The 19204-nt window shown below is 32.9% G+C and overlaps 2 protein-coding genes across 4 annotated transcripts in view; one reads left to right on the top strand and one right to left on the bottom strand.

Moving 5' to 3' along the window:
• The window catches only part of Tmep (Transmembrane endosomal protein), a 41847-nt gene that overhangs the window by 17714 nt on the left and 4929 nt on the right, over positions 1-19204 (top strand). The window contains exons 3-8 of one of the 3 annotated variants that reach the window (XM_074112352.1): positions 2340-2505; positions 3712-3802; positions 5773-6110; positions 8371-8597; positions 9431-9515; positions 16487-18352. In XM_074112352.1, the coding sequence (XP_073968453.1) occupies positions 2340-2505; positions 3712-3802; positions 5773-6110; positions 8371-8597; positions 9431-9515; positions 16487-16545 (966 nt within the window). In that variant the 3' untranslated portion in view covers positions 16546-18352. Of the gene's footprint in view, positions 1-2339; positions 2506-3711; positions 3803-5772; positions 6111-8370; positions 8598-9430; positions 9516-16486; positions 18353-19204 lie in introns of those variants that run through there. The other 2 variants (XM_074112353.1, XM_074112351.1) reach the window with 2 other exon arrangements.
• Positions 6274-7887, bottom strand: LOC141446021 (uncharacterized). The gene is made up of 3 exons (XM_074112360.1): positions 7811-7887; positions 7397-7696; positions 6274-6360 (listed from the first exon to the last, which is right to left on the bottom strand). Exons 1-3 carry the CDS (start codon positions 7859-7861, stop codon positions 6346-6348), a joined length of 366 nt encoding a protein of 121 aa, XP_073968461.1. The 5' UTR covers positions 7862-7887; the 3' UTR covers positions 6274-6345.

Below are 19204 nucleotides of genomic sequence, written 5' to 3'. Positions count from 1 at the left end.
ACTTTCTGAATGTGAGTCCTTAATGAGTAAAGCCAAGAAAGCGAGTGTACAAACAAACAAAAAACAGGTATTCATTCCGCAACTAGACCAAGGCTTTTGAAGATTTCATAATCATCTGACCAGATTCTTTTACAGCTCACATGTTCTGTGCAATTTTGTTTTGTTATCTCTCTACCTTTTAGCATTTAATTCATTCTCTTTCAGATTAGTTTTATAATATTTTTTAAATATGATTGACATTTTGTTTTGTTTTAATTCTAGTTTTTGCAGAATGCTTTCTGTTTCTTTTGTAAATGGTAAACTTAGTTCTCTCTTCCTGTTTTGCTACGTCATTGTTTTGCGTCCATGACATTTACCTTCTTCCTTGCTGAGATATTGGTGCGTGTGTTTTCGTGCTCTCTTGCATTTAAGTTGTAAAATATGAAATTAGTTCTTACTTTAATTAATAGCTTCATTTTTCCCCCGCTTGTGTTCATAAATTTTCCATCCAATCCAAGAAATCCGATTATTTTCTCTTGGTCAGAACTGTTCAGGAAGAAAGCTTTGTAAACATGTGTCTTGGCTACATTCTAACTGCACTACGAAGTTCAGGGAGAGGGGTAACGTTCTTAAGTCCAGTTAACCTTGAGCTGAAGGACTTTGACCTTGGTGCTTTATCTCTCTCACTGGCCTCCCTCTCTCTCAGGTACATCACCAGCATCAACTGACTCATTCTTTCGTCATCGTTAAGAAATTATTCTGAGATTTACTACGTAGCTGTATTTTCCCCCCTTTCAAGAATATTTTCTAGACCTGCCCCTGACTAGAAATTAGCCGGAAAATAAGGAAATTTACATAAATGTAAAGTTTCCTATAAACTGTTTTGTTACAGTAAGTTCATATTCAAACTCATTATTTTCTCTAACGCCCATTTTTATCCCTTAGACTAAGTGGACTGAATGTTTTTTTTTTTGGCGGGAAGTAGTTATTCTCTCCATGTCCAAATTTCTGCCATTCATTTCTGGAAATGTAGTGATGTCACGAAGAGGTAGCAAGAACTAATTTTTAGAATTAGGTTTCTAGTGTAGGGTGTCTGACTTGAAGAGGGTGGAATGGACTAGCCACTTCTTCAGGGGATCTTCGGTAACAATACTTCTGTGCTCCTACGCTTTGGCTACTACACTTGGGTTTAGCGAACCCAAACGCAAAGCTCGTCATCACACACTCACTTAACTGTTACAGTTCTTTCTGTTAATCGGCCAACTCACATTACAACGTCCTGAGGAAGGACAATAAATTTGTCGAAACGCTGGCGAAAGAAGACTAAATCGTGGTGTCTTTATTTTGACTGAATCCACACTATTTCAAACAAAGATATTAATAGTTTACGATCACTACAAAAGCTAAATACAATGTCATATTGTTAAATTAATTCGATTATAAACGATGGTTGTTCAGAGTTAGTGTTGAGAAGTGAAAACGACTTAGTGACACTGTTTATGGTCAGTTGGCAATTAATTCTTCATGCATTGATTTTAGACCAAAAGCGGACTGATACACAATAATTTTGAAAACAAAAATTCCCTTGGTGCAGTAAGAAAAACAGCATTTGCATTATTTTTTTGTAATTTTTTCAAAACATTGTCAAGATTTTCTCTTAAGCCAGGAATGATACCACTCACCCTGGTCGAATAAATGATGCTTTAAAGAGCTTTTTTCTAGAACTGTCTAAAGAAGCATTTTCTTAGGAACTTACCAGACGCTGGAGACCTCCAAACCAGTGTTCCCCGGTGAAAAATCTAAAATCTGTACAATTTCTAGTAAAGTAAAAAGTAATAAAAATTTTAGAAATGAGGTGCTGGAGGATCTTTTGATCAAATTTGACCATAACTTTAAGTAATGTAATGCAAACTTTGATAATAATAATTGAAGTAAGGGAAGAAGAAATAGAAGTTCTTGCCTAACTAATATTTTTAGTTTAGACTTGAGGTCTTGAGGAGTACTACAGATTCTCGACAGCGTCCTTTCGTCACAGACAACACGCATGTTACCGATGACTATCTCCTTGCTTTTAGGCAGGAAAGTTTAGGGCATGCAGCTGTACTCGAACCTGAGTAGCTCTCCTACTGCTCCAACCTGCTGAGATAATCCCTTTCCTACCATACTATTTAGCTTCTTTGAAGTAAAGCTTAGTTTTCTAAAAACTTCAACTTCATCTGTAATTTAGTGTAAAAAAATTTTAAAGTATATATTAAAGCCCTTTTGTAATGAATATTAATGATAATAATAAACAATTCAAACAACTATTTCAAGATTTGTTGTGTTCAATTACTTTTAACTATTAAATTAAATTGTTTCAGATCTACCAACACTTGCGATGGCACACAAACTTTAAGGAGCAAAGATGGATAATTAGGATCCTCTTCATTGTCCCAATTTATGGGCTACACTCTTGGGTTAGCCTTCTCTTCTTCAATAAAGACAATTATTATGTTTACTTCTTCGCAGTTAGAGATTGTTACGAAGGTAAGATTTCTATCAGTTTATGTATTTCACTCCACTTGGTTACATGTAAATACTTTATTTTATACTACATTCAAGAATTAAAGAGTGTTTAGTTGTATAATTTCCTAAAACGACTGTAAAAGATAAATAAATAAACAGAAATTTGTTTGAAGGTTATTAACATAGTTTAACTAGAGTCGGACAATTTTCGCTGGCAGAAACTGCAAGTCAGCATCATTTTCTTATTCCTTGATTTATTAGATAATATTCATTTCGTTAAAAACGGAAAAGAATAGGAAAAAAAAAATCACCATGTTTCTTCAGTAAAAATATTCCTGACAGTTATTTGTCTGAAAAAGCATTCCTACTGGGTTGGTAAGCTAGATGTCAGCCATAGTCATCACAATTAGCCCCGTGTTTGGGGTTAGTCCATGAGATTTAGATAGTTTCGATTAGACTCACTAGGAGCGCATTCTTCGAGTGTGCAGATCTTTGGAAATTACTCGGATGATCATGTTCTAAGTGTGGTGTAACTGTAAGCTATATTTGTACCTTTATTACAGTATTCAGGCTTCCTTAAGTAAATATACTTTTAGGAGTTCTTGGAGACCCATTGTTTCATCCTGCTCCTCTCACATTAATGGTACAGGTACCGCAGAGCTACCTCTAAGTGCAAATAATCTGTATTGTTAAATAATAAGTACGCATTGCTGCATCAAAGATTGTCACGTAGAATTTTAAAATAAAATCAACTCTGTTGAAGACTACTGAAGTATCTAAAATTCTAAAAGTTTCTGCACGAGGATTCCAACTCCAAATTTTACGCTAACGGAGTTTGTACAAAGTGGATCTGTTTCAATATCATGCCAAAACCCTGTAAACATTCTCTAGACTTCCGTATAAGGAAAGCTTATGTTCAAAATCAATTACTTCTTTGCCTGCCAACAAAATAAGTTGAAGAAGGTGTAAAGCTTAGGCGTAAAAACTTCAACTTTTGCAAGTCTGTAATTAAGTACAACAAAATTTTAAAGTATATATTAAAGCCTTTTGTAATGAATATTAATAATAATAATAAAAAATTAAACCCAAGCTATCCATTATCCATAATCTAGCACATAAGTGTACTCATGAAAAAGCGTCGTGTGGTTAGCCAATACTTGTTGTGAATAAATTATTCTTCTTATTCTTTATTTCTTATTCATTTTGTTTTTTCTTTTTTTCTTACAGCTTTTGTGATTTACAATTTTCTTAGTCTTTGCTATGACTATCTCGGCGGGGAAAGCAACATCATGAGCGAAATCAGAGGAAAACCTATAAGGTAAATTGTTATAATGTAACGTTGTTATTTTGTACACTGGGGAATTCGGAAAGTTCTTTTCCTAATGAAGATAGTTATTTTAATTATTTTTTTTAAAAAAATGTATATTTAATGGATATGCTTAACCATATTAAGTTCACTGTCTTGTTTATAACACTTAAGTAGGGGAGAAAATATTACATTGAACATAAAGGAGTTTTAGGCTGTTCTGAAAGGGGGTCAAAACTGTGTAACACAAATAGGAATTGAATATGTTTCAAATTTTCTGAATTAGAAGACTTAGACTTCAGACTAAGTCGTTCATATACAATTTTTGGTTGTAATAAAGCGAATCGTAAAAGATGTTGGTTACTTAACCAAGTTAAGTGTATACACGTCAAACCAAATCTCTATTACGGTGCGTTCGACGTGTATACTCGTTGTGAAAAAATATAAAATTGCCATTGACTATAAAAACTCGAAATTTTAATAAAATACAATAAGAATATTATTTGGTGGGGATGTTTCCTTTATCTTACCAATAGAACTGCCAAGTATTTTATACGGAGGGGGGTGGAGTGAGCCAGCCAAATGATAAGTGGTTGGTACATGTTTGCTCTCCGCATTAGAGATTGGGAAATTAGGCAAACAAATAGAAGCTCTCATCCCTTGTGCAATGCCCGTTTTTACCTTAGATAGAGATTCAGACCTCTCAGTACGAGCATGATTTCATTTTGCACAGAATTCAAAAAGCTCTTTACTTCCTTGTAAAAGCTCTTGTGCGTCCCTAGTCAACTAGAGCAATGCTCACGTGAAGCGGTGCAAGATTTTGAATGAGCACAGAATGCTCTGGTAATCTCAAGCCCCCAGAGAGATTGCAGAAAAAGTGCTTGCAGTGACTATTACGACTATTGTAAACTTTTGGTTGTTTTGCCCTACGTTCTACACGTGCATACACGTCATTGTCTGATTTTAATTCCGCACACTGTGGGTTTTTTTTTTTTTTAAACTAAATTCCACGCTTAACTGGTTAAAATAAGTGACATCTCCGTAAAGTAAGTTGATCTTTAATGAAAGGCTATATTTTATTGGTCGCCTTGGTTTGGGTCGAGTTTATTTTATTTCCAATGCTTTTCAGCAATTGTTGACCTTATTAAAGATAACCAAGAATAAGAAGATGAGATAGAATGAGCAAGAGACAGATGGAAGAAAATCGCTAATTGTTTTTTTCTGTGGGGAAGGCACAGATAATTTTTTTTTTTTCAGCGCATCGACTGCTGTAATTATCAGCGCCCCAAGTAGTTTTCCTATTTTCTTGCTGTGGCCATTTGAGCTGGGACGTTGTTCAACCTTTAGGTTTCCCACACAATACCTTGCTATGCAAGGCAGGGTGGAGCTGAGGTCTGCTATAAACTTCTCCACTCATCCCTTCTTATTTCATCGAACTAGTCTTAGTGGGGGAGAACGATGTTTATTGTCTTCCCAGGGAACAGCTTATTATTGCTAAATATTTTTCTGTTTTGCTTTTATAGATTACTCCTTTAAAAATCACATCCCAAAATCTATTCTATGTTTTTTTTTTAAAACATTTTCTCTGAGCAAAAAAATTGTAATCTATTTTTAAATTCAAGTTCCGAGAGACTTATCAGTTGTACCTATTTGGTTCAATCCATGTTTTTAAATTTATTTCTGGGAGAGCTATCTCTTTCTAAATCAAGCGTTTCAATACATGTCCCTTATTAAATTTAGCTTTTTAATTCTTAAGAAAATGTGTTTGCATTGTTGTTTGCTTACGCATTTTGAACAGGTTGGCATTTTTTTATTTTTTTTTTTTTAATATAGTTGGTATTACTTTATACATAATTTAGCGACGTAATTGATTTTCGGTCAATTTAAATTTAAATTATTGTATAATGGTACTTACCAAAGTGCTATTCAATTACCAAGATTAAAACTTCTATTTAAAAAACAATTGTTATTTTATGTTATAGGTCCAGTTGTATGTATGGAACTTGTTGTCTAGTCGGTAAAACCTACACAATTGGCTTTTTGAGGTTCTGTAAACAGGCCACCTTACAATTTTGCCTGGTGAAACCTGTCATGTCAGCCGTGATAGTGGTACTACAAGCTTTGGGACATTATCATGATGGAGATTGGAGTCCTAGTGGAGGATACATTTATGCTACAATAATCTATAATCTGTCGGTGAGCCTTGCCCTGTACGGACTGTTCCTGTTTTATTACGCTACAAGAGATATGTTAACGCCATTTGATCCTGTCATCAAGTTTTGCACGGTCAAGTCTGTAGTGTTTCTTTCATTCTGGCAAGGTGAGAATACAAATTTGATACTCCATTTTGTTTTAATTTACTTTCTTTTTTTTTTTTTTTTTTTTTTTTAGCAGTTTATTTAGTTATTTGTGTACATTTCCAATAGATTTTTAGCAGATTATTAGATTTAAAGTTCAAAATAAGAGAAATCGTGTCCACTTCCTGTTTAAAGTTTGGTTATTTGAAAAAGTTTTTTTTCTTTTCTGAATTTCAGTGACTCTCAACTGTTGCTCTCCTACAGATAAACTTTCTGTAACAAATAGTAAATTATTAATTATAAGATCACCAAACGAAATGTTTCAACTGATTTTTTAAAAAAAAAAAAACTAATCAAAATATTCCCCTTCTCCAGAAATAATTATTGCAAGCAAATGATAAGATTTTCCACGAAATTAAATTTTTTATTACTATTTTAAAGCGCGTCAACATCTAAAGGATGCTGGCGCCCGGAGCATTTTTTTTTTCAGTGCACTGTCCATCACCAGACTTTATCTTTTGGTCTCACTTTGTAGCCCAACAAGAAAATATTGTATAGGGAGTAAAAATATTTGAACGTTTGAATAGCACCAGTTCCGTGCTAAGACAATTAAAATGTCTTGATTTCATTTTTTACACCCTAAGTTATTGCCCCCCCCCCAAAAAAAAAACTAATGGGAAGAAATTTCAAATTCCTATTAAATAAAAAAAATATAGATTAACATAGATATCGATTGCTCAGAGTGATTTTGAAGTGGAGCCCAAAGATAAAAAAAAAGCAACATCCAACTTGACTTTTGATGGTCTTGAAAGTCTTGCCAGATACATCATCTCCTTTGGTTTCTGTTCAACCAAACTGAACTTTTCTGCCGAAAAGTAGCTATTGCCCTGCAATTTTTTCAGTTTATTTCTCCCAAGACCAGAAGATCTGTAGAGGAGTTTACAGAGTCGATTAATAAAGTACTCTGAAAAAAAAAACAACAGATGATTTCTGTAAACAGGTCATATTAGGATTTAGCCTTGCCTTGTCCGCCTTGGTCCAGGATTAAATGGATGTGTGTCATTTGTCCCTGGGACCTGTCCCAAAGTAGTAACTTAACTAAATTAAGTTGTTCCCGGAAAGTGAGTGTGTTAATAGTGCATTACCAGCTGTGTCTTTGATAGTCACTTATTCAGAAAAAATAAAATATCAAAATTGAACATTAAAACTATTAATAGAAATTTACATTTATCACTTTAAAGTTATTTAATTTGATTTGTTCTTTTTTTTTTCTTTTTTTTTGTATATGTCAACTAATATGCTCGCTTACTATTTTGTTAATTAATATTCCTACAGCTTTTCGAACATTTTCAAAGCTTTTATTCAACTCATCCTTCGATTTATTTTTAAATTCTTTAATATTTTTTACAGTCGAAGGTAATACATTATTTTTGGTTGATGCCGCAATTATTGACTCTAAAATATCCTTTATATTGTTAATAGTAAATTGTATTTCATCTACTAATTTAGCTTTTACGCTTTTCTCTGCAGTATTAAGTTGTGATAGTAAATCGGCTGCAGTAGTACTGCTTTTAAGATGTCCGACATTATTAAATGCATACCCTGCTATCTGAAAGAATCATACAAATTTAGAAACTACTGAAAAATAGGTCATTAGCTTAAATTATATACATATAGAAAAGATGTTTTTAGAATAATATTTGAAAGTATATTAATTACTTACTAAAGGACTTAATAGAATAAGTAGAGGTGTGACTGCCATCGGACTCGTCATGATAAAAGAGTTTTTGTTATATTTTCCTTTTCCATTTATATATAAAAGAAATAATAGGTAGTAAAATATTTAAATAAAATATGTTATTGGAGTATCATAATAAATAATTTTTTTATGATCTTCATAAATGAATTGTTCCTTGGCCAAAATTAGATAAAATTAAAGTAGTAAAATTTTATTTCATAAGTAATTATTTTGAATCTTTTTAGCACTTGAGTTTGTAATTAACAAGTGCTTTACTTGCTTCATTTTTCAAATTTTGCAATTTTGCAAATGTTTTTTAAATAATTCCCAATTTGTTTATTATTATTATTCAAGTGTAATATACGTTGCGATTGTTTCATACTTCTTGGTTGAACATTTCTAGCCAAGAACTCTTGATAATGGGCAAAAATCTCGCAATTTTACTGAAAAGCTACCTTTGTTCAAAGAAATACTTAAGGTTTATAATTAGTAATTATCGTAATCTGTGATAAGATTTCTGATATTTTTTTTTTTTTTTTTTGCAGGAGTTCTGTTGGCCGTTTTGGAAAAGGCACAAGTAATTGACTCAATCATTGATACTCATGGTACGAAAACTTCTGCCGGTACAGTCTCCGCTGGGTATCAGAATTTTCTTATTTGTATAGAGATGTTGTTTGCCGCGATTGCCCTGCGTGCTGCATTTCCTTACAGAGTATACACTGCAGACACTCATAGGACTGTGACTATGCACAGTATCTCTAGCAGTTTGAAGGTTATTATTATTATTATTATAATTTTTTTTTTTTTTTGTGATTTAAGGCGCGTCAACATCTGAGGTTTTAGTGCATGCTGGCCTCTGGACAGCTGGTTCTCTCGATACAGACAACACTGTCCATCACCGGACAGTAAGCTGTAAGAAGCTCCTAGGAAAAAACAAATCTAAGGGCCCGCAGCTGGCTTCGAACCCAGGACCGCTACGTGGGAATCCAATAAGCTATCCGCATAGCTAATCCCTTCCCTTATTATTATATTATTATTTGCAGTATTAAAATATATTAGATTCGTTAGTAAGACAAATTCATATTTCGGACATCTTTGCTGCATTGTCAGCCTTTAGATCCGCCTCGTTACTTTGTGGGTGTGAAGCAAGTCCCTGACAGCTCTTCAGAAAAATGCTGAAACTACAAGCGTATCAGATTAATCTGAGAACTGTTCTTTTTTTCTAGATACTCTGGATTAGGAAAGCATATTCACTGGATAAGATTAACCAATAGAAAGCCCTATTCAGGTGCACAAACAGAAAGTATATGTTTTATTGCCCAGAATCGCTAATTTGCTATATAAGGATGGTTAACACCTTGAAACCACAGGTGTTGATTCGCTATAATTGAAAAATGGAGAAAGTTCTAGACTTTACGAGAACGGGAACTTCTACCTCTTCTACTTGACCCCTAATAGTAGCCATCATTTGGTTGAGGTTCCTCAGGAACAGAAACTACTCTTTTAGTACTGTTCTAGTTTCGCTGTTAAAAAAATAGATGTTTTCATCGTATTTTCTTGTACTTGTGAATTACATAAATATTTTAATGTAACTTTGCATTTCAGGAAACAATGAACCCTAAGGACATAATGACAGATGCTATACACAACTTCCATCCTCAGTATCAGCAATACACACAGTACAGTTCAGGTACGCCTTGAGAAAAAAAATAAAATTACAACTTTAATAAATGTACCCAAAATGTCAAAATCAAAACAAGAAGTAATAGTACAGTATTCACGGAATTTTCGGAATTTTTTTTTTTTTTTTTGCGCATCAACAGCTGAGGTTATTAGCGCCCGGAGCTTTTTCCAGTGCACTGCCGGCCTCCGGACAGTGTTCTCTCGTTACAGACAACACTGTCCATCACCGGTCAGTGAGCTGTAAGAAGCTCCTAGGAAGAGAAAATCTAAGGGTCAGCTGCTGGATTCGAACCCGGGACCTCCGCGTGGGAGTCCAGTATGCTAACCGCATAGCTAATCCCTTCCCTAATTTTTATTATTATTATTAAAATTACTAGATTTTGGAAGTAAGCGTCAAGTTCCAAATCTTCCTAAGATAAATCAAAGTACGTTAACTATTTCTGTAATAAGTACGCGTTGCCAGGCTACAGGAACTCTTACCTCCTTGTAGAAATACGATATAGAGTTGAGTGGGTGCTTAATGTGCAGGTTTTACCACTAGTGTGTTTTCAATAGCGGTTGCAATGGCGGTTTTCTCCTCCTCATGCGGGGATAATCCACTTTTTCATGAATTATGTGGTCGTTTCATTGATAAATTATACTTGATTAGTATTTTTAGTATATTAGTAGCATCAACTTGATTCTTTTCGTTTAATCTATACACTGTTCTGAACCAAACGTGTAAATCTTTAATAGTGGACGATATGATTACGCAATATCTTTCCTTTAATATGAAAAAGTCCTAATGTTATAATTGTATAAATTTACTGTTAATGTGAGAAATTTACTTTACCTAATAATTTGCTAAGTGTTATAAATGTGGGTCCTAATCAGCGACTTTGTTGCCATTTTAATTTTAAAATATGAATGTTTTGGGTACATTTATAAAAATTAATTTTATTACAACATTAAAATATTATTTAATAAATAAAATTAAACTTGCCTTGGGACAGAACGTAAATTTTTTTATTGCATGCTATTGTTATTACCAATTTTATTTTTAAAGCTATAATATTTTAGCTTTAAAATAATAAGAGACAGGTGTATTTATTCTCTCTTTCATTAGAAAGTGATAGCTCATTGTTTTTTAAGTAAAAATATTACGCGGCATTTGGTATTTTATCGGTATAAATTCTATAATTTTATTGATTTTAATGAAACACAAGTAATTAACTATTTTATTGCTTGAATCTTTTTTGGTCACTTTTCTATTTTTTTTTCCTGTTTTTTTTTTTTAATAGGGCATTTGACCTACTGAGAGCAAAAATACTTTTCTTACAAGGATTCTAACTTATCGTTAACTGATTCAAAGAAGGATGAAGATTCCTTACCCAACGTTTCAAACTATATTTACAAATGTAGTTGTGTTGAAAATGTGGTTAGACGATCATTAATGCTGATAATAGCGTTAAATTTGTTTCCATTCTAGCACCGTCGTTGTTTGGGGGCGGGGGTATTTTAGTCAGGTTTCGGATTTCCACATATTAGGTTGATTCATCAATTTTGTGAAGATAATTTGATTTTCCACAATTTTTCTGCCATACACTGCACTTGCTGTGATCGAGTGTTGGGGGTTAGATTAGATTTAGATTTTTTAAAGGGCGGGACGGGACCTATGCCCCACGGCACCGCAGCCACAAGAGGCTTATTGTGCCTTCTTCCCCTTTAAGTCTAATAGATGAAATCTCCCCTTCTAAGAAGGTTGTGGGCTTTCCCCACTTACCAGTTCCTTCTGCGCTATAATCCTACCTTTGGTCTCAAGGTACCAAAGATGTCGTAGCGCAATCTCTCGATTGCAACGCAATCGAATAACAGGTGAGAGGCCGTTTCTTCCTCTTCTTGACACAATCTGCACAGCGGTTCCGAGGTTCCGAGCTGATAAGCCCTAATTTGTGCAGGTGCTTTCTGAATCAGAGTAATCTGATTTCTGCCCAAACTCAGAGTCTCTTTGGTTCTTTGTTTACACAGCAAGGGCAAGGGCATGACACTCTAGCCGTGTTTGACCCCAGGAAGCATCACCCAGTGTTGGAACTTAGATAGTGTTTTTATGGCAGACTTTTATTGCTAATAAACAGTGAAAACTTGTTGGTAATATTAGTAAAACAGTTAATTAAAAGTAAAGTAATACCTATTTTTTTTTTCAATGTTCTTTACCAAACCAGGCACACTTTTTTTTTGGAACTAGTGTGTATTTAAAGAGTTCTTCATGTTTTGTTCATAGGTAATGCTCTAAAAGCATCTCCAGTTTAAATTTGCGCGCCTTCTTGTGTAAAATATACAGTGGTACCTCGGTTCTCGACCACGATTCGTTCCGGAAGTTTGGTCGAGAACCGAAACAATTTTATCCCATAAGAAATCATGTAAACTATGTAGTTAATTTTGTTTCTAAGCCCCAGAAATATGCCGTTTTACTGGCCTAATTTTTTATATTTTATGTAAAAACGTGCATCTAAACAAGAAATAAGATCTAAAAGTGTAAATATAAAAACAACTCGGCTCATCTCGGGTGTTCGAGTCCCAGAGATGTTTGTTCGGATTTCAGGACAATATTTTCTCGAATTTCTTGGTCGAATACCGATTTGTTCGAAAGTCAAGTCGAGATCGAAAACCGAGGTACCACTGTAATTCTACCTTCACGTTTCTGAACCATTACCTGCATGCCAACAAACGGAACTGTTAAATTCATACTAATTTTCATTCAGTTTATTTTACAATTTCAAAAAAAAAAAAAAAGGTTTCACCATTTTCTAATTTTTTAAACATCGGAATGCAACCTGCGGGACAAAAACGTAGTGAAAATAAGATTCTCTACGCCAGAATCAAGTACAGATATGGATGAAAATCCGAAACAGATCAGAAGCAATAAAAATCACGTGCACGAAGGATACAATCATCTATATTAGCACTTGTCCATATTAAAAAAGGAGAGAGAAATGTGGGTAATACAAGTAGAAATATCAGCGCCGAATTATTTTTGGCAAAATAAATTAATCAAGGAATTTTGGCTTTCTTTCAATCAATAATTAGTGGGGAGGGATTAGCTATGCAGTTGGCATACTGGACTCCCATGCGGAGGTCCCGGGCTCGAATCCAGCTGCCCGATCTCTTAGATTTTCTCTTCTTTAGGAGCTTCTTACAGCTGACTGTCCGGTGATGGATAGTGTTGTCTGTAACGAGAGAAGACTGTCCGGAGGCTGGCTGTGCACTGAAAAAAGCTCCGGGCGCTAATAACCTCAGCTGTTGATGCACCAAAAAAAAAACAAAAAAACTAGTAATCAAGAATCATCTATCAAAAAGTATTAAATGCCTAATTTGCTTAAAATGAGACAAATATAGAGACAGAGTGAGAGAGAGGGAATAAAAAGACACCATTTAATTCTCTTAATTACTGATTCTCTGTTAACTATTATTTTGCATCCCTCATATTAAATGATGGTGCTTAAAATATTAAAAATTAATAGCATGTTTTTTGTAGCATGAATTTACTTTTTTTAAAAAATGAATAAATATAATAAATATGTGTGCATTTTTATGAAACTGCTAACAAAATCTAACTGTTGTAAAAAAAAAAAAAAAATGGTACACTTTCTTAATATTTCATATATTAACAGTTTTTAGATACAAATAGTTTGCTTATTTGTAAAGAATATAAAAATTGTTATTTTATACAATTTTCTGTGTCTTGAAAAAGTCGTAATAATAATTTAATATATTATTTGTCCTCTCAATGAAATTAGTTTACTGTAAGTAAAGTTACAGTTAGAACAATTTAATGTTAACAGTAGTTAAGAGACAGTTTATAAAAATCATTAGGTGGTAGTTTGGTTTCTGGTGTCGGTGATCTTCTGCTAGCCTTGTGCGCTTACATTCTTCTTCAAGAATCATCTAGAATTTTGTTTCTTTCTTAAAATATTTTTTTTTTTTACAATCCCTTGCCCTTGGGCAAGAATAATTAATGGCAAAATCATGTCAAATGTTAAAAAATTGAGTTTAACTGGAAATGTTGTTTTGAGGAGAAACATATGGTCAGGTTGTTTAATCTTGATGTTGTGTATGCTTTACTCCAGATCCTCTCAATCATCCTTCACGTAATTCCCTCTTTCTACCATGCCCCTATCCATGTGGGAGATAGATCTCTTTTGGACGCCTCCTTTTTTTTTTTTTTTTTTGTATATACGTTTAGTAAAATAAGACTTTGGGTCATCTTGTCCTTTTAAGCAATTCTTTAAACGAGTACATAACATGCAGTTTAGATTAAGATTGGCATCAGCCCTTTTTTTGGGTTATTTTTTAAGCACTAACTAGACACTCACCATTTCTTCTTCTGAAGAAAGGCCCAGAAGTCCATTCATTTCTAGAGCTAACCATTATTGTTCCCTGTTTCTCTGGGTGAGTTGCCAGATGACACTGCCGAATAGGGTCACCGCACTTTGCACTAGGGCATGATAAATTTAACTGTTTGATAGGTTAACTTTTTTTTTCAGATCCTAAAATTGGGTTTATTACTCCTGTCCTAACCTTTCCGCTATCTTCTGGAGAATGTCGGATTCCCCTTCCACCGTTTATACTAAAAATATTTTTCAGTCATGTATTTCCAGTTAAAAACTGAATTTTAAGATTTGGCAAGCATCATCTATCGCCATACTCTTTCTTCCAGTAAGTAAGGGAAAGTAAACATTAAGAAACTAGTTGGATGGTGCAGTGGTTCGTACTTTGAAACATTTGGCTATAACAGTACGATATTTTCTTCTTAATCGTTTAATGTGTTTTCTTCAGTGTTTCTGTACTTGCAAATATACTGTTATCATGTTCAGCCACGAAAATATTTGAAGTTGTTTATAAATTGTCGTTATTGATTTATATTTTGAGGATGGTTTTCTTTTTTTTTTTGCCGGCGATGTCCAGAGAAAGTATTTTAAAAAAATATTGTTGCCCAAAGTTTTGTGTGGGCCCTTTTCTCGTGAAAATGTTGAAGACTTACGATTAATTTAGTAAGTATTAATGTAAAATAATTGTGTAGTGAAACGTACATTCAAAAAAGTTAACTGCATGTTGACTTTTTGTTTTCTCCTTTTAGAAAAGTTTTTTTTCCTTATAGACTCTGGTTTTATTGGATGTTTGCTTTTGTCTTGAAAAAATAGTGTTATATAAGGATTGCACTGTTATAACTACATTTTGTACCGAACAGATTGTTTGGGAATTACATGATATGCCATAAGGCACAATACTAGCGTTCGGCACCAGCAGTCCAAGGATCGATAGTCATTTAAAAACATGCCAAAAAAACAATGAGGTTATGCACATAGTTAAAGATACTAATTCATTTAATTTCATACAAACAACTTGATTGCAAGTATAACATCATTTTATTGGCATAATTATAACCCAGTTAAAAAAAAAAGCCAACATTGTCATCCACCACGGCAGAGTTCATCCACTTTTAGTTCTTTTATATCTTTTTATCCGTCATTAAGAGGTCACCCACGTGTGGCAGTCGGACAGAAAAAAGTACTTGTTAAGACTATATCCACCCTGAATACTTAATTCTTAATCAAAAACAAAGGAAGGTACATGTAAACTAATCTTAATTCGTGGACTCTCCCTGGACTATGATTTTTTTTTTTTATTGGAATCACTTTAATGCAACGCTTGAATAAAAATAGCAAAGTGACTACTTACTACTCGATATGGGACCTAGTGCATTCACTGTCGGTTCTGTAAGGAAATATGGGGCCTGAAGGAGTTCAGTAGAAGCGTTTTTATAGGGAAAGGGGAGAATCCACAGCATCAGAGTTAGATTACAAAAACTGGATCCCGTACTGAAGTTTTTCAGACTATTTTAACCAGTTAACTGTTTCGATCTTGTTGGAAAATGTGAATATATTCGTCAAACCCAGAGTATGTTTGATATGAAATTGGGTTGCAATGAAATGACTTTTATTTTTATTTTTTCGTTATTTATTTCATGTACATTTATTCAGTATTTTATCCATTTTTAACATAAATAGGAACCAAAAACATCAAAAATAAACTTCGTTGCGCTCGAATATACTATTGTTGTTGATCTGGGTAACAGCTTGCTACACACTGATCTACTTTCTTCGATCGGACAAAAATATTTTCTAAATTACCTTATTATCTCGAAATACGCATTCAAACGATAAAGTGTTACGGAGGAAATCCGACAAAGAATCATTAAACTTGGAAAAACCTGGAGCCACGATGTAAACTAAACAGCTTACTCAATACTGTCCTTGCATAAATACCAAATTACAAAGAATGCACACTGCTGCAATTAACCCGAGTTGGGTCGCAACATTACAGTCCTGGTATTTATCGTATGTAAATGAATCCCTGGACCAGTTAAAATACAAACAATTATACAGGGAAATATCTTGGCAGATTAATAGCCCACGACGCAGCAATTTGGATGATCGCTAAATTTTGAACCCCCCCGTGTATCTGAATATCTTCGTCATAAACAGTTAACTGGTTAATAGCAACACTTTGCCAATAGTGTATAAATTGTTCAAAACACTTTCTCTGGTCTGTCCCGGCAAAAAATACCTTGTCAGTTTCAATATTAATTTTAAAATTACTAGCTTTTGATTACGTGTATAGTAAAATATTAGTAATTGTATTAGTAAATATTAATAAACTACAGATGTTGTTTTCTTGATTGCGATACTTTGTAAACAATAGGTATTATTGTATTGTCATTAGTTGTTCAAATGAACAACAGTAGTTTTGTAAAACCATGTACAAAAGTTTCGCCAAGCTGCTTTTTACGGTATTGGGCAACTGAAATACTGTATTTGATTTGTGGTGGTGGCGGTGCCTAAAACTACATCCTTCTATCGGACAACCTCTCAGAAGTTGGTGGTGGATTATGGATATTATTAGTTTATCCACATTACAATACATTTTTTGTTTCATAAGCATTTTTCGGGGTTTGTTACCCTGGGAACGCTTTTCTTCTTTTTCTGTTTCAGACTTGACATCTTCCAAAAGGCCATATGAAGAACTCTAAATAGATTAAAAGACATCATAATAGAAATAGTTGCGAGATTTTTGACAGTCTCTTTCGCTCTCTTTCTCTCCTTTTTATCATCTACAGAGGATGACTAATATATAAATAATTATTTACAAAACAGACATTATTTAAATAATGGAAAATTAAGAAAGAATAAGTAAAGAGAAATTTCATAAATAAAACAAAAAAAAAAAAGAGAAATCATTGTCTAGTGGCTTTAGTGGCATACAATTGAACGGTTAGCATGATATTTAGAGAAGCATGAATTTTATTCGTGTTTATTTTCATTATTTTAATTACTATTGTGATATGAGTGATTTGCTTTATTAATTTGTATTTAAAAACAAATGATTGAAACTGTAATATTTTTTTTTAAATGGCACCCGAAAAGGTGAAGAATAATGAGGCTGCTTTATTCTTATTTATTTGCTGTATATAATTTAAACATAAAATGAAATAATTTTAGTTTCTTCAAGATTTAATCTTCTTAAGTCTTAAATTCAATTGAACTGATGCTCATAGGTTTCCATAGAAATAAAAACAAACATACCAGCAAGTGATTCTGAACGAGTTTTGGCCTGAGAAGCCATAACAGAATGATTCGTTCGTACCAAGGCATTAGTCTGTACTTATTTTATTCCTAACGATTCGAAAGGTTATATAGGATTCGTTTGATTAAATGAGTGTTTTCTGTCGTCAATTATGATCTTATTTTCACCCAAAAGTAATTTTATTGTAGTATTAATTATTGTTGATCGTGGAAAAATTGATGATTTTATGGTTTGAAATTGTGATGTTTTACATCAGTATAATTATTTTTTATTGTTGTATTTTTTTACTTCCTTGTACTCAAGTTTAGTAAGAGAAAGCGTTGTCATATTTCTTCTTCTTCTTCTTCTTCTTCAAAACTCCGGACTTTTTCAATTCTGCAAGCTTTAATTTTCTTTGATTGCTTTTATCGTGTATTTTCAATGTCAAATTATTTTGTTCATTTCAAACTTGAACCTAAAAGTTCCGTTATTCTTATATTTCCATATCAGTTTTCTCCTAACACATTCGTCAATGTTAGCCACATTATTCAAAAGTAAAAGTAAGTGTTAAAAGTGATTGCTTTATAAAATTGTTTTTTGAAAAAAAACAAACCTTGTTCCGGAAACCAACGAGTTATGAAATTCATCTCTTCATACGTCCTAATCTTTGTAGGAATTCCCTGCATAGCATATCACTACAATCATTCGTCATTCTTTCAATGAAATGGTTTTGAGATTTAGAAGGTTCCTTTTACGTTCTCATAATCAATATTTTTCTCATGTCATTTATTTAAAGAATTATTTGAAGAGACTAAAATATTCAATCTTTAAGCGTGATATGATCAATCATGATTCAATCCAAGATTGTTCCTTTTTTTAAAAATATAAACTGTACAAAATAAAATTTGTAGGGTGCCTAATGTACGAGTATGATAGATATAAAGTCCATTGTTTTTATGCTGATATTTTTGCATGTATAGAAGTTAAAAACTAAATGATATTTCTCTTCATGTTTTTATTTTATTTTGTTTTTAAAGATTCAGGTAAAAAAAAGGGGCTTACAAATTAATTACATTTTATTCTATTGTAAGCCATGAAATTAAAGCCAATTTTTATTAATTCATAGTATAATGTTTTATTTTTTTTGATATTCATAAATTCTCTAAATGGTTTAATTTAATCAAACTATATTTGTATTATTAGATTATTTTTTAAGATAATTAAAAGAATGTTTCATGAGCATTATTTTATTTTATTAGTATTCAGAAAATACCTGGTTTTATCTGTTATTTGTTTATAACTTTCCTTATTTTTTTCACTAAATCTTATAATTATATCTCCTTCTTCTTTTGTCGCACCGACAGTAATGCTTTTGATTTCCGATGTTGAGAAACCAGAGACATAATATTCTTAAATTAAATATAAAATCAAAAATTTTATGTCTTCCCCCAATTTTGTAAAAACAAAAACAAAAATCGTACTAATTGTTCAGCGTTTTTCTCAGTGTGTGTTATTAATTATTGAGTATTGGAGAATGACTAAGCACTCAACAAATCAAAGTTTCAGTGAATTCATACATGGGTTTTTTCCCAGGTGTCATTGAGGGTGGTGATGAGCTACAGTTCGCCGCCTATGGGTTCGCTAAACCTAAATAGTTGCAGACACTTTCTTTTGTTTGTTTTTTTAAATGAGATGTCGTGTAAGAGTTATTTCATGTTGTTGACTAAGATAGGAAAATGGGCCCCCCCTGAGGAAGTCTCTACTAATAGGGGAAAGTATCGTTTTCCAAAAGTCCTGAACTCGCTAAACTTATTTTTCTTTGGAAAATAATGGGAGAAACATTGTCTCCGTAATGTAAAACATCTGGTTCGGAATGTTATTGACCAAAAATATATAGTCATGACTCCTGGAGGCTCCTAAAAATAATATAAGATTTGAACTTTCTGCAATTGTCTGTTTTCTTAGTTAAGCTGAACTTCTTTCTAATAATAACTTTTTTCACAATCATAGGCTACAACATCAAAAACGTGCATTATTATGCAAAAACTTGAAAATTGAAATTTTAGGCGATTTTAATACTTTTTTTTAGGAAAG

Source organism: Rhodnius prolixus, unplaced genomic scaffold, assembly GCF_049639745.1.
Source record: "Rhodnius prolixus isolate KJV_2025 unplaced genomic scaffold, Rpr scaffold_1, whole genome shotgun sequence".
Lineage (NCBI taxonomy): Eukaryota > Metazoa > Arthropoda > Insecta > Hemiptera > Reduviidae > Rhodnius > Rhodnius prolixus.
Note: the sequence above shows the minus strand (reverse complement) of the source record. Positions and strands in the feature narration are given on the sequence as shown.